Here is a 15,000-nt window from a genome sequence, read left to right as displayed (position 1 = left end):
CCCTTTTGCCGAACCCCTAAGTTACGGGGACGTGAACACACCAGCATCGGTTGTCAAGCGATGGTAGGGGGACAAACACAGACATACAAACACACACACATATACACGACGGGCTTCTTTCAGTTTCCGTCTACCAAATCCGCTTGCAGGGCTTTGGTCGGTCCGAGGCTATAGTAGAAGACACTTGCTCAAGGTGGCACGCAGTGGGACTGAACCCGGATCCATGTGGTTGGTAAGCAAGCTACTTACCACATAGCCACTCCTATATATACACACACACACACAGACACACACACAAACACACTTATATATATACACACACAAACACACATACATATATACACACACACATACATATATACACACATACATATATGTAAGTATGTATTTATATATATTGGGGGCAGGCTTGTTTATGGGATTATCCTGGGTTTCCCATCCATAAGTGGTTTAGCTTTATGGCGTATCGTCAACATGTTTTGGGGTCTAATGATACACCATAAAGTTTTAACCCTTTATGGACGGGAAACCCAGGGTAATCCCATAAACCGGTCTTCCCCCATAAAGATATACACTGCTCTACATCTTAGAGTTCACTTCCTCTCCGGATTTATGTTTTCTACAAAAGATGTGTGTGTGTGTGTGTGTGTGTGTGTGTGCGCGCGCGCGCACACACACACACATGTTCACAGGTACTGTTTTTATTGTTAGCTTTTTTTGTCAACAAGTCACACTGCAGTCAAACACCACTCCCTCTTGAAAGCACTCTGCATTGTCAACATGGCGAGGCGGAATGAAGATGATAGCTACGTTAATCCTCTCCTCAAATATACGGTTTTCTTAAGTAACTTCATTGTTTGGGTGAGTTCGTCAACTATTTTTACATACGTCTAACCATTCACAAACCTTCTCTAAATTTTTACTCTTTAACTTGGAGTTCTCTGCATTGCGTTCATGCTGGGACGTGCGCTACTTTCAAAGATCGCATCGAAGGGTGTTAGCATGCCGATAGTTCTTTAATCGATTTCTGATTTATCGATCCGTTTCGTTTCCTGGAAAGTTTGAGGTGGGGTGAGATAAATGGCCGCAATTCAAACGACACTGGTTCTTTTGACTGGCAGGGGCAAGAAACATAGGAGCAGATATACATCCACGAAAAACAGGCACACATTCATAAACACAAATCCACAAAAAAAGAAACATACGCCTTAGAAAACACACACGCATATGCTTACACACACACACCTCTGTGTGTGTGTGTAAATATATATATATATATATATATATATATATATATATATATATATATATATATATATACGTGCCTATGCATGTTTTCATACATATGTGTGACAGAGAGAGCGAGAGAAAGGTAGAGAGAGTATAAACATTTACAAATGCTTAGTGATAAATACTCATAAATGCATATATATATATATATATATATTCTTTTATTTGTTTCGGTCATTTGACTGCGGCCATGCTGGAGCACTGCCTTTAGTCGAACAAATCGACCCCAGGACTTATTCTTTGTAGGCCTAGTACTTATACTATCGGTTTATCTTGCTAAACCGCTAAGTTACGGAGATGTATTCACACCAACATCGGTATATATATATAACAAATTAAAAAGCGGAGAGGCTTATTAGCAATTAGACCCTAACGGCAAAATTAATATGGGTCGCAGAAGTGACAGAGGGTACAGACTAGCACCTTTTGTGATCTCTTTTGGTCAATATACGGTTGTTGATTTTTTTTTTGTTTTTTTTTCGTGACTGGGTCTTAAATTGTATTTTGACCCATATTTTTTGCAAAAGATAAGAGTTAAACTGTGGCTTTGAGCTGGTTTGACTCTTATCTTTAGCAAAAGTGATGTCAGTCAGTATCCTCTGTCACCTTTATAATCTCTCTCTCTCTCTCTCTCTCTCTCTATATATATATATATATATATATATATATATATATATATATATATATTATTTTGTTTAAAAGAGTTCCAACACTGTCTGTTTTTTATGTTTTATTTATATTCCTGCAGAACCAATGTGGGGTATAGAATATGGAATATACAATATATAATATAATATACAATATATAATATAAAATAAAATAAAATAAAAATGGATGGCACCATGAAATAAAGTATTGAATGTAGATGAAATATTGAGTGTTCAATATAAAGGATCAAATATATAAATATAAATATATAAAGGCGACTCGAGTTTCAGGGCTATTTCCCTTCGTCATGGCCGGTATGACAGACTTTAACAGATATATATAGATGTGTGTGTGTGTGTGTGTGTACATGTATATATACACTTAGATGTATGTGTATATATACCTGTGTGTATATATATATATATATATATATATGTGTGTGTGTGTGTGTGTTTGTATACATACATTTATCTATGTATGTATATATATTTATATATGTGTGTATGTATACATATATGTATACACACACACACACACGCACACATATATACGAGGGGCTTCTTTCAGTTTCTGTGAGGACTAATGTTATGATTTGGAAGCACATTAAAAGCATCCACTACACTCTCGGAGTGGTTGGCATTCGGAAGGGCTTCCAGCTGTAGAAAGTCTGCCAAATCAGATTGGAGCCTGGTGCAGCCTTCTGGCTCTCCAGACTTCAGTTAAACCGTCCAACCCATGCCAACATGGAAAACAGACGTTAATCGATGATGATGATGATGATGATGATGATGATTACAGCTGAGTAGACAGAGGCAATGTGAAATGAAGTGTTTTACTTGAGGATACAAAGCACAGTCCAATCCAGGAGCTGGAACCATGATCATGTGACCATACATGCAACACCCTAACCACTAATCTCACATGTGTTTCATTTCTGACTATATTTTTCATACTCGTTATGTGTGTTAATACTAATTCAATTACATAAGCATAAAAAAAACATGAAGATGTGTCTCTCGGGAATGTTTTAAAACAAGAAATACTGGTTGGCACGTTATTATTGTGTTCTCACAGTTATATTTGTTGTCTATTTTTACCTCTGTGGCTCCAAGTCTGCACTGATCAAGCAGAGTAAAAATCAAAGGCATTCCAACTGGGATTATTCCATTTTGTGTGATTCCTGTCAAAACAGCCACTGAAGTCTATTGCAGGCTTTGGCCTGGCCGGCTCTTGTGGTGTGGTACTGTCCTACCCATGCTAGCATGGAAGACAGATGTTAAACAATAATGATGATGTGTCCTTCTCCATATTAAGGTTAGTTAAGTGCAATCTAAGGAAGATTTAGCACCTATTTCTGAAATGTCCAGTGACCACATATACTTAGAATGTAAAGGTGGTTGATATGGCGATGAGCGTTTTGTGCAGAATGCTAACGATTCTGCCAGCTTGAATCGTTATAATCGACTTTGATGGAATTTGAATGCAGAATGTAAAGACATGAAAAGCATTTTGCCTGGCATGTTAATGATTCTGCTAGCTTGTCTCAGTGATTAGAGCATCAGGCTCACAATCATGAGGTAGTGAGTTCAATTCCCAGACTGGGCTGTGTGTTGTATTCTTGAGCAAGACACTTTATTTCACGTTGCTCCAATTCTCTCAGCTGTAGAGGCGAGTTGCAACATCACTGGTGCCAAGCCGTATCGGCCCCTTTACCTTTCCCTTGGAATGCTGGTATGCATGGGTGACTGCTAGTCTTCTATAAACGATCTTGCCCAGATTTGTGCCTCTCAGGGTAACTTTCTAGGTGCAATCCCATGGTCATTCCATGACTGAAGGGGGTCTCTACCCTTTATCCTTTGCCCTATACATATAATGGTGTGGAGAGGGGAGACTGGTATGCATGGCTGACTCCTTGTCTTCCACAAACAACCTTGGCCAGACTTGTGCCTTGGAGGGTAGCTTTGTAGGTGCAATCCCATGGTCATTCCATGACTTAAGGGGGTCTTTACCCTTTATCCTTTGCCCTATACATATAATGGTGTGGAGAGGGGAGACTGGTATGCATGGCTGACTCCTTGTCTTCCACAAACAACCTTGGCCAAACTTGTGCCTTGGAGGGTAACTTTGTAGGTGCAATCCCATGGTCATTCCATGACTGAAGGGGGTCTCTACCCTTTATCCTTTGCCCTATACATATAATGGTGTGGAGAGGGGAGACTGGTATGCATGGCTGACTCCTTGTCTTCCACAAACAACCTTGGCCAGACTTGTGCCTTGGAGGGTAACTTTGTAGGTGCAATCCCATGGTCATTCCATGACTGAAGGGGGTCTTTACCCTTTATCCTTTGCCCTATACATATAATGGTGTGGAGAGGGGAGACTGGTATGCATGGCTGACTCCTTGTCTTCCACAAACAACCTTGGCCAGACTTGTGCCTTGGAGGGTAACTTTCTAGGTGCAATCCCATGGTCATTCCATGACTGAAGGGGGTCTTTACCCTTTATCCTTTGCCCTATACATATAATGGTGTGGAGAGGGGAGACTGGTATGCATGGCTGACTCCTTGTCTTCCACAAACAACCTTGGCCAGACTTGTGCCTTGGAGGGTAACTTTCTAGGTGCAATCCCATGGTCATTCCATGACTGAAGGGGGTCTTTACCCTTTATCCTTTGCCCTATACATATAATGGTGTGGAGAGGGGAGACTGGTATGCATGGCTGACTCCTTGTCTTCCACAAACAACCTTGGCCAGACTTGTGCCTTGGAGGGTAACTTTGTAGGTGCAATCCCATGGTCATTCCATGACTGAAGGGGGTCTTTACCCTTTATCCTTTGCCCTATACATATAATGGTGTGGAGAGGGGAGACTGGTATGCATGGCTGACTCCTTGTCTTCCACAAACAACCTTGGCCAGACTTGTGCCTTGGAGGGTAACTTTGTAGGTGCAATCCCATGGTCATTCCATGACTGAAGGGGGTCTTTACCCTTTATCCTTTGCCCTATACATATAATGGTGTGGAGAGGGGAGACTGGTATGCATGGCTGACTCCTTGTCTTCCACAAACAACCTTGGCCAGACTTGTGCCTTGGAGGGTAACTTTCTAGGTGCAATCCCATGGTCATTCCATGACTGAAGGGGGTCTCTACCCTTTATCCTTTGCCCTATACATATAATGGTGTGGAGAGGGGAGACTGGTATGCATGGTTGACTCCTTGTCTTCCACAAACAACCTTGGCCAGACTTGTGCCTTGGAGGGTAACTTTCTAGGTGCAATCCCATGGTCATTCCATGACTGAAGGGGGTCTCTACCCTTTATCCTTTGCCCTATACATATAATGGTGTGGAGAGGGGAGACTGGTATGCATGGCTGACTCCTTGTCTTCCACAAACAACCTTGGCCAGACTTGTGCCTTGGAGGGTAACTTTCTAGGTGCAATCCCATGGTCATTCCATGACTGAAGGGGGTCTCTACTCTTTATCCTTTGCCCTATACATATAATGGTGTGGAGAGGGGAGACTGGTATGCATGGCTGACTCCTTGTCTTCCACAAACAACCTTGGCCAGACTTGTGCCTTGGAGGGTAACTTTCTAGGTGCAATCCCATGGTCATTCCATGACTGAAGGGGGTCTCTACCCTTTATCCTTTGCCCTATACATATAATGGTGTGGAGAGGGGAGACTGGTATGCATGGCTGACTCCTTGTCTTCCACAAACAACCTTGGCCAGACTTGTGCCTTGGAGGGTAACTTTGTAGGTGCAATCCCATGGTCATTCCATGACTGAAGGGGGTCTCTACCCTTTATCCTTTGCCCTATACATATAATGGTGTGGAGAGGGGAGACTGGTATGCATGGCTGACTCCTCGTCTTCCACAAACAACCTTGGCCAGACTTGTGCCTTGGAGGGTAACTTTGTAGGGGCAATCCCATGGTCATTCCATGACTGAAGGGGGTCTTTACCCTTTATCCTTTGCCCTATACATATAATGGTGTGGAGAGGGGAGACTGGTATGCATGGCTGACTCCTTGTCTTCCACAAACAACCTTGGCCAGACTTGTGCCTTGGAGGGTAACTTTGTAGGTGCAATCCCATGGTCATTCCATGACTGAAGGGGGTCTCTACCCTTTATCCTTTGCCCTATACATATAATGGTGTGGAGAGGGGAGACTGGTATGCATGGCTGACTCCTTGTCTTCCACAAACAACCTTGGCCAGACTTGTGCCTTGGAGGGTAACTTTCTAGGTGCAATCCCATGGTCATTCCATGACTGAAGGGGGTCTTTACCCTTTATCCTTTGCCCTATACATATAATGGTGTGGAGAGGGGAGACTGGTATGCATGGCTGACTCCTTGTCTTCCACAAACAACCTTGGCCAGACTTGTGCCTTGGAGGGTAACTTTGTAGGTGCAATCCCATGGTCATTCCATGACTGAAGGGGGTCTTTACCCTTTATCCTTTGCCCTATACATATAATGGTGTGGAGAGGGGAGACTGGTATGCATGGCTGACTCCTTGTCTTCCACAAACAACCTTGGCCAGACTTGTGCCTTGGAGGGTAACTTTGTAGGTGCAATCCCATGGTAATTCATAGCTGAAGGAAGTACACATATATCTATGCGTGTGTTGTTTAAATTAGGCTGCACCTAATAAGTCTATGTCTTGTATCCAATCAAACATAATAAATTTAACCTAAGTCATGGCTTATATAAGTGACATGTCCGTCCGTCTGCATGTCTGTATTTCCTTTAGTGAACACACAGAATCATTTTCACACACATGCACAACGACACACACACACACAATCACACACACGCACAATCACACATACATACACACATGAAGGCATACACAAACACATTTACACTTGCTTCTATAAATACAACTAAGCTTAACTCTATATACTCGTGATACACACATACATACATACACAGGAAAGCATACTTACATTTAAATAAATACATACACACACACACACACATATATATATATATATATACAAAACAGATACACACACACACACACACACACACACACAAAAACATACAGACTTGTACAAATACATTTATAGCAATTTACTCTTTATCATACATACATGCTTATATACATATATATACATATATACATACATACACACACACACACATACACGCATACACGCACACACGCACACACATCTTTACAAACAGAATTCAGATCTCCCCTTTCACCCACTTCCTGCACACTGATGGACATAGCTACACATGTGGGTGCAGCCGTGGTTGTGTTGTTAAGAAGCTTGCTTCATAACCATTATGTTTCCTGGGTTCAATTCCACTGTGTGACACCTTGCTCTAGTGTCTTCCTCTATGACTCTGAGCTCATCAATGCCTTGTGAGTGGATTTGGTATACAGAAACCGAAAAAGCCCCAGAACCATGTGGTTGAGAAGCAAGCTACTTACCACACAGCCACTGCTGTGCCTATATATATATTTGTTCCTAAACTTGCCTTCTTGGTTCATGCTTTGGATGACCACTAATATTATTATATTGTTATTTACTGGTCAATACCTCTGTCCACTCAGCTGGCCAAAATGAGTAATCCTGTGACAGACCAGCATCCTGTCCAGGTGAGAAATTTCTATGCCACGAAACTGTCAACCCGGCCTTTATGTGTCCACATGGCTCGAGAAGGTAACTTGACCTTTACTTTACTAGATCCCTTACAGACAAGCTCAGATTGAAGAATCTATCTTGTGATTCTTCTCTATGACATTCTAATCTTACGTCCATAGTGCTGGTGCTGCAGACCTCACATTACATATATATATATATATAATTCTCTTTTATATATTTCAGCTTGTTGGTGCTGGTATGATTGGCATTGGAACCTGGGCATATATAGAGAAGAACAGTTTCAACCAGACACAAATTGAAACTATCTACGATGCCTTTTTTGATATTTCACTCATCTTTATCGTCATTGGAATAATTATCTTTATCTTAGGTTTTACCGGATATATTGGTGCTTTGAGGGAAAATATCTGTCTCTTGAAATGTGTAAGTGTTTTCTCATGCCTTTCATTTTTTGGGAGGGTGGTGGGGTTTCATCTATTATCCTCCTTTTCAAAGTCACTGTCAACAACACCCTTGTATAAGAATAATAAATTTGTACTCTACAAAAGTATGGAATAACCTATCAGATTAATGTGAAATTGTTTTTATTATAACAGAACATAAAAACAAGCACTAATACACACACACACACACACACACACACACACACACACACACACACACATGCATGCATATCACTCACAAGGCTTTGTTCAGCCTGGTCCCTAGAACTATTGTAGAAAACTTCCTAAGGTGCCACACAGCAGAACTGAACCTGGAAGTATGTAATTGGGAAACAAACTTCTTACCACACTGCCATGCCATGTATACACATAGACAATCATGAGTTTTATTAAGAAAAAAAATCACATGCAATATATTTTGTGAGCTGTGACCTGGGTTTGAAATTCACAGTATTCACACACACACACACACACACACACACACACACACACACACACACACACATGCACACATGTACACACACACAGAATTAAATAAGTGGGTGTGTGGGATGGGTGAGTCATATTGTCATGACCAACCTGTATGTTTACATGAACAGGGCTATTGTGAAAAACATATTTCTATAGAGCAATGCACTGAAGCGAATAGAGTCACTTGAGCAGAATAGGAGTATGTGACCAACCACATGCACCTGTGATTGGAGTCGTGAATTTAAACAGGTCACATATGCGCCGCAGGTGATATGCACAGTTCTCTGTTGGCTGCTTTTAATGTTCATTCAATGAAACATGTAATATTAGTGAATCAGCTATGGGGATTTAAAAAGCACCTGTTAATCTGTTCATTCTAGACGTAGATTATAGGAACATATTGTTATGATGCCTGTGGTTCTTACATGCACCACCAAAGCTCATGTGGGCCCTGGTTGAGAGCCCCTGGTGTGAAAAAATGTTAGTCATACAGTGGTGTCCTTCATTTAGGACCTTCTGTGAAAAATGCATCCTGCCATGGGGATATATTAACCATTCTGACACCCAATGCAAGATGTTGGTTTCCTTAAGATGTGGCCTCTCCACCTTACATGCACAACAGGATCTATACTTCCACTGGCACCTGATCCCCTTCTGCCACAGTTCTTCAATTCTTAACTTATCCAACCATCTGATTTGAAGAATACACTTCAGACCAGACATGTTTTCTTTTGAAGGTCTCATAGCTTCTGCAGTGTTTTTTATTCTTTCTCCCTGTTCCTGTCCCATAGAGAAGAGTGGACTTCATATTAGAATTCAAGATATACAATTTAGTTGTTATGGTAATTTCTCTGGAAGCCTATATGTTTTTGAGAATGGTGAAGACCTCTGACTTTTCCCACTCTGGCTATGACATTTCTCCCTATGTCACCCTGTTTATCAGTTATGCTACCAAAATAAGTAGAGGAATCAAACTTCTCTATGGGCTCACCATCTATTCTGACTGGGTTGTTAGAAAAAGTGCTGACTACCATATGTTTGGTCATTCCAAACATGGACCATGGAAACATATTTACAATTAAAAGCTTCAAATCCTGCCAAATACTTTGCGGAAAATGATTATCTCCCTTATAATAGCTGCACCCATGCACACATATGCACATAGCTGCATGCACATGTACGTGCATATATATGTGTGTGTGTGTGTGTGTGACATTGTTGATAGTTGCAACACTGACAACTGGTATGTTTGACTTTGCTAATTGTATTAGCAACATTGCTAACTATATTTATAACATCAATTGGTAGATGTGAAAGTTTGCTTGCTTTTGTGACTGTGTGGACTAAGATCCCCGTTGACAGGCCCCTGGTATTTATAGAGTATTAAACACTTTTGGTATGCAAATTAGGGACTCCTTCATAGAATATCTGCTGTATTTGTTGGGTATATAAAAATTTTGGCTGCTTGTTTCTCTGGAGACTGTCAGAATGGTGTAGATGCCTCTAATGAGAACCCCATAAAGTTTGAAAGTTGATTTTTCAGTCTGCTTCTCCATCATCATCAACACTTAACCACCATTTTCCATGCTGCCATGGCTTGGACAGCTTGACAGGAACTGGAAAGGCCAGGAGCAGCACTAGGCTTCATAGTCTGTTTTGGCTTGGATTGTATGGCTAAATGCCCTTCCTAATGCCAACCATTATTCAGAGTGCACTGGGTGCTTTTTACATGGCACCATCATCAGTGCTTTTTATGTGGCACCAATATTGAAAATATATTTTGTTAAAGTGTTTTTTCAAAAATTTACATTATTTTTTTTGTTTTTAATTATATGTGTATATTCTTTTTTTTTTCTTCTTTCTTACCTGTTGCCACCTCCAACACCACACACACACACACACATTCTCATCAACAAACACCACTGCCACCATCACCACCATCTGCCTCATTCACATTACTCTCACCACACACATTTCCATACAATCATTACTACATACACACACACACACACACACACTCGTTCCCACCCACCCCCATCACTACCACGACCACCACAAACACCTTCACTCTCAGTTCAATATTCTCCTAGGTGGAATCTTTCTGATCTTGTTAGGTGGTGCTGTGGCAGCTTTTCTCCTGAAAGACAAATTCACAGACGAACTCACAAGCATCTTCCAAGAGAATCTTATACCGAGATACACTGAAGATGATGACACGAAAAATTTAGTTAACTGGATTCAAGAACAGGTAAGTTATTTATATATGTACACACACACACACACATACATAAAATATACAGATATACGTACTGTGCCAGTGGCACATAAAAAACAGCATTCGAGGGTGACCGTTACCAGCATGTGTGTGTGTGTATATATATATATATATGTATATAGATAGGTTTGGTGGAACAAACAGAATAAAAAGAACTCAATACATGTGAATACATTTTTTTCTGTTATTTCTAATCAGTAGAAGTTAGAAATTGCCTCAAGGGCCAAGATTTTCATGTATGTCTCTTATCAAATTAAACTCTTACCTCTTGGGATTATCTCCCCTTCTCAAGAGGAGCTGGTCTTAATGGCTGTCTGGTTTTTATGATACATCTTCTAGATGCACACACAGTCACATAGTCCCGGGTTCAATCCCGGCGTACGATAGCATGAGCAAAAGTCTTCTACTATAGCTCCAGGCTCACCAAAGTATTGTGAGCGGATCTGGAATCTGGAAATTGAAAGAAGCTTGTGGGTGTGTGTGTATGTGTATGTGTATCATCATCATCATCGTTTAACGTCCGCTTTCCATGCTAGCATGGGTTGGACGATTTGACTGAGGACTGGTGAAACCGGATGGCAACACCAGGCTCCAATCTAATTTGGCAGAGTTTCTACAGCTGGATGCCCTTCCTAACGCCAACCACTCAGAGAGTGTAGTGGGTGCTTTTACGTGTCACCCGCACGAAAACGACCACGCTCGAAAATCCTACGGGAGCCAGTCAGGCGGTACTGGCAACGGCCACGCTCAAAATGGTGCATCTCATGTGCCACCCGCACAAGAGCCAGTCCAGGGGCACTGGCAACGATCTTACTTGGCTTGCCGGGTCTTCTCACGCACAGCACATTTCCAAAGGTCTCGGTCAGTAGTCATCGCCTCGGTGAGGCCCAATGTACGAAGGTCTTGCCTCACCACCTCAGCCCAGGTCTTCCTGGGCCTACCTCTTCCACGGGTTCCCTCAACTGTTAGGGTGTGGCACTTTTTCACGCAGCTATCCTCATCCATTCTCACCACATGTCCATACCAGCGCAATCGTCTCTCTTGCACACCACAACTGATGCTTCTAATGTTCAGCTTTTCTCTCAAGATACTTTACACTCTGACGGGTATTCACATTGACATTACACATCCAACGGAGCATACTGGCTTCATTCCTTGCAAGTTTACGTATGTCCTCAGCAGTTACAGCCCATGTTTCACTGCCATGTAGCATGGCTGTTCGTACGCATATATATAACATCACAAGAAACTGCTGCTCAGAGAAGATTCACATTCCCGTTCATCTGACAGTTGTGATCAAGACTTGATCACAACAGTTCAGCAAACAGGAACATGAAACTCTGAGCAACAGTTTTTTTGTGATGTTTTTGCAGCTTTCATAAAAAACCACATTACTCTACCTTTGGTATTCGAGTACTATTTTTTACTACCTTGTTTTGCATTTATGTGCTTACTCATGTATATATAAATATATATATATATATATATATATATATATATATATATATATATATATACACACACACACACACATATACGTAACAAATGATAGAGATGGAAAATGGAATATATGAGAAATTTTATTGCTCACAACAATCATTTCGACCCATCCTGCAGTGATCCCTGGCAGGTGGGAAACTGTACAACTGTTTGCAGTGCATCCCTCTGTGCAGACACATCTCCTCAGGTGATGTTATAAGCACTATCTCGTTAAATAAACTCTGTTGTGCTCGGTTTTAGTACAGCATTTTGTTTGTAACAGTATATGTTAGCAAGTTGTTAGTGACAGCATGTTTAAGCCCCATGGCAGAGTTTATTTAACAAGATACCCTTTATAACATCATTTTGACCCATCTTGCATCAGTCTCTTGCAAGGTGGGGTTCTGGTCAAATGGTTGTCATGCAGCTTTCAGTACAGGTGTGTCTTGTTTGGGGACTTTTCTATAAGGAATCTTGTGAATTCCAATTTTCTCTTTCTCAACGGACAAGGAGGAATTCCTGAAGTAAATCCCGTGGTATTTATACCCATACTGTTGATGACATCGGGTAGTCACAGACAGTAAATGCACTTTAAACGGCATACTACCAGGTGTGTGTATGTTTGTGAAGGTGCACGGCTCAGTGGTTAGAATGTCAGGCTCACATGTATGAGATAGTGAGTTCGATTCCCAGACTGGGTTGTGTTGTGTTCTTGAGCAAGACACTTTATTTCACATTGCTCCAGTTCACTCAGCTGTAGAAATGAGTTGCAACATCACTGGTGCTATGCTGTATCGGCCCCTTTGCCTTTCCCTTGGTTAATATCAGTGGTGTGGAGAGAGGAGGCTGGTATGCATAGGTGACTACTGGCCTTCCTTAAAACACCCATGTCCAGACTTGTGCCACAGAGGAGAACTTTTTAGGTGTGATCCCACCATCATTCATAAATGAAGGGGTGGGGTCCCTTTTTTACATATATATATATATATATATAGCTCAGAACATAAAGACAGACGAAATACTGCAAAGCATTTTGCCCAGCAAGCTAATGATTCTGCCGTCTCACCACCTTAATAATAATAATAATAATAATCATCCTTTCTATTATAGGCTGAAGGCCTGAAATTTGTAGGGAGGGGACTAGTCGATTAGATCGACCCCAGTACTCATCTGGTACTTAATTTATTGACCCCGAATGGATGAAAAGCAAAGTCAAGCCTCGGCGGAATTTGAACTCAGAATGTAAGGATGAGTGAAATACTGCTAAGCATTCGTCCAGCATACTAACAATTTTCCCAACTCACTGCCTTCCACCTTTTTAATAATAATAATAATAATAATCCATTGAAGGCCTGAAAAATTTTGGAGAGGGGACCAGTTGATTACTAATACTTGACTAATCTTTATCTTATCAACCTCAAAAGGATAAAACAATTACCAGTTGAGCACTGGTGGTCAAAACACATCATCACCATCCTCATCATCATTCAACATCCACTTTTCCATGCTTCAAAATTCTACATACAATGCATCAATAAATTTAAGCCAATTGAAGAACTACAAGGAGACATGCACCCAATGTACCACACCACGGCATTATATTTGGCACCCTGGGGCAAACACACCATACTTCTAAAACCACCGAGATATTCCTGTGTTGTATCATTCATATCTAGGCAAGTGAATAAATGAGATGGCGGTAGTGGTGGGCGTCGCAGAGAAGTGATCTAGTTGTTAGGGAGTGGTGGGCATGTTTAGCAGGAATCTTTATTGGTTAATTATCGTTAATTGCTGTAAATTACTACACTTACTATCATGTTGCTTATCAAACTTTCCCTCGTTAAAATACAGACTGCTTGCATATCTTATTGAAGTAATTATGCTGCTCTTGTTATTGTTGATGTTTAGAGTCTCATGCCAGTAGACCTACATATAATCAAAAGCATTCCAACCATGGCTATCCAGACTTTTCAGTTGATCGTAGTATATCTTGGAACTGCATCATTATGAAATGTGTGGTGTTTTTATATATATTATTATTCTTTTATTCTTTTACTTGTTTCTGTCATTTGACTGCAGTCATGCTGGAGCACTGCCCTTTAGTCAAAAAAAATCAACCCCAGGACTTATTCTTTGTAAGACTAGTACTTATTCTATCGATCTCTTTTGCCAAACTGTTAAGTTACGGGAAAGTGAACACACCGACATCAGTTGTCAAGCAATGGTGGCAAGGGGACAAACACAGACACAAAGACACATACACATACATACATACATACATACATACATACATCATCATCGTCATTTAACATCTGCTTTCCATGCTGGCATGGGTTGGACGGTATGACTGAGGACTGGCAAGCGAGAAAGCTGCACCAGGCTCCAATCTGATCCGGCAAAGTTTCTACAGCTGGATGCCCTTCCTTATGTAGGGTTCTCCCACGTGCCACCGGGACAGGTGCCATCTACACGCCATATTCTGTATTCATATGTGTGTCTGTGTTTATGTCCATCTCTATTCAATCCTTGTCTTTATTTTCTAATCTTTCTCTTTCGTCAGCTGAAATGTTGTGGCATAGGAAAGGAAGGATACAAAGACTGGAACCAAAATGAATATTTCAACTGCACTGGTCATGAAAAGAGAATGGCCCATGCCATTGTTGAGTGTTCAGTGCCATATTCCTGCTGTAAATATCCTGATGACATATCGGTAAGTGTGAGCTAGTGATATTTGTTCATATCATCATATGAACAAATATATATACATATATA

The 15,000-nt window shown here is 41.0% G+C and overlaps 2 protein-coding genes across 3 annotated transcripts in view; one reads left to right on the top strand and one right to left on the bottom strand.

The window, feature by feature from the left end:
* The window catches only part of LOC106870322 (ZZ-type zinc finger-containing protein 3), a 41,344-nt gene that overhangs the window by 14,219 nt on the left and 12,125 nt on the right, over positions 1-15,000 (bottom strand). The gene's annotated exons all lie outside the window — the stretch shown is intronic.
* Positions 701-15,000, top strand: part of LOC106870317 (tetraspanin-5) — a 21,773-nt gene continuing 7,473 nt past the window's right edge. Inside the window, exons 1-4 of the mRNA XM_089339632.1 lie at positions 701-861; positions 7,783-7,983; positions 10,549-10,722; positions 14,789-14,938. Of these exons, the coding sequence (XP_089195758.1) occupies positions 781-861; positions 7,783-7,983; positions 10,549-10,722; positions 14,789-14,938 (606 nt within the window). The 5' untranslated portion in view covers positions 701-780. The remainder of the gene's footprint in view (positions 862-7,782; positions 7,984-10,548; positions 10,723-14,788; positions 14,939-15,000) is intronic.

This window comes from Octopus bimaculoides, chromosome 22 (genome assembly GCF_046866305.1).
Source record: "Octopus bimaculoides isolate indiv1 chromosome 22, ASM4686630v1, whole genome shotgun sequence".
NCBI lineage: Eukaryota > Metazoa > Mollusca > Cephalopoda > Octopoda > Octopodidae > Octopus > Octopus bimaculoides.
Note: the sequence above shows the minus strand (reverse complement) of the source record. Positions and strands in the feature narration are given on the sequence as shown.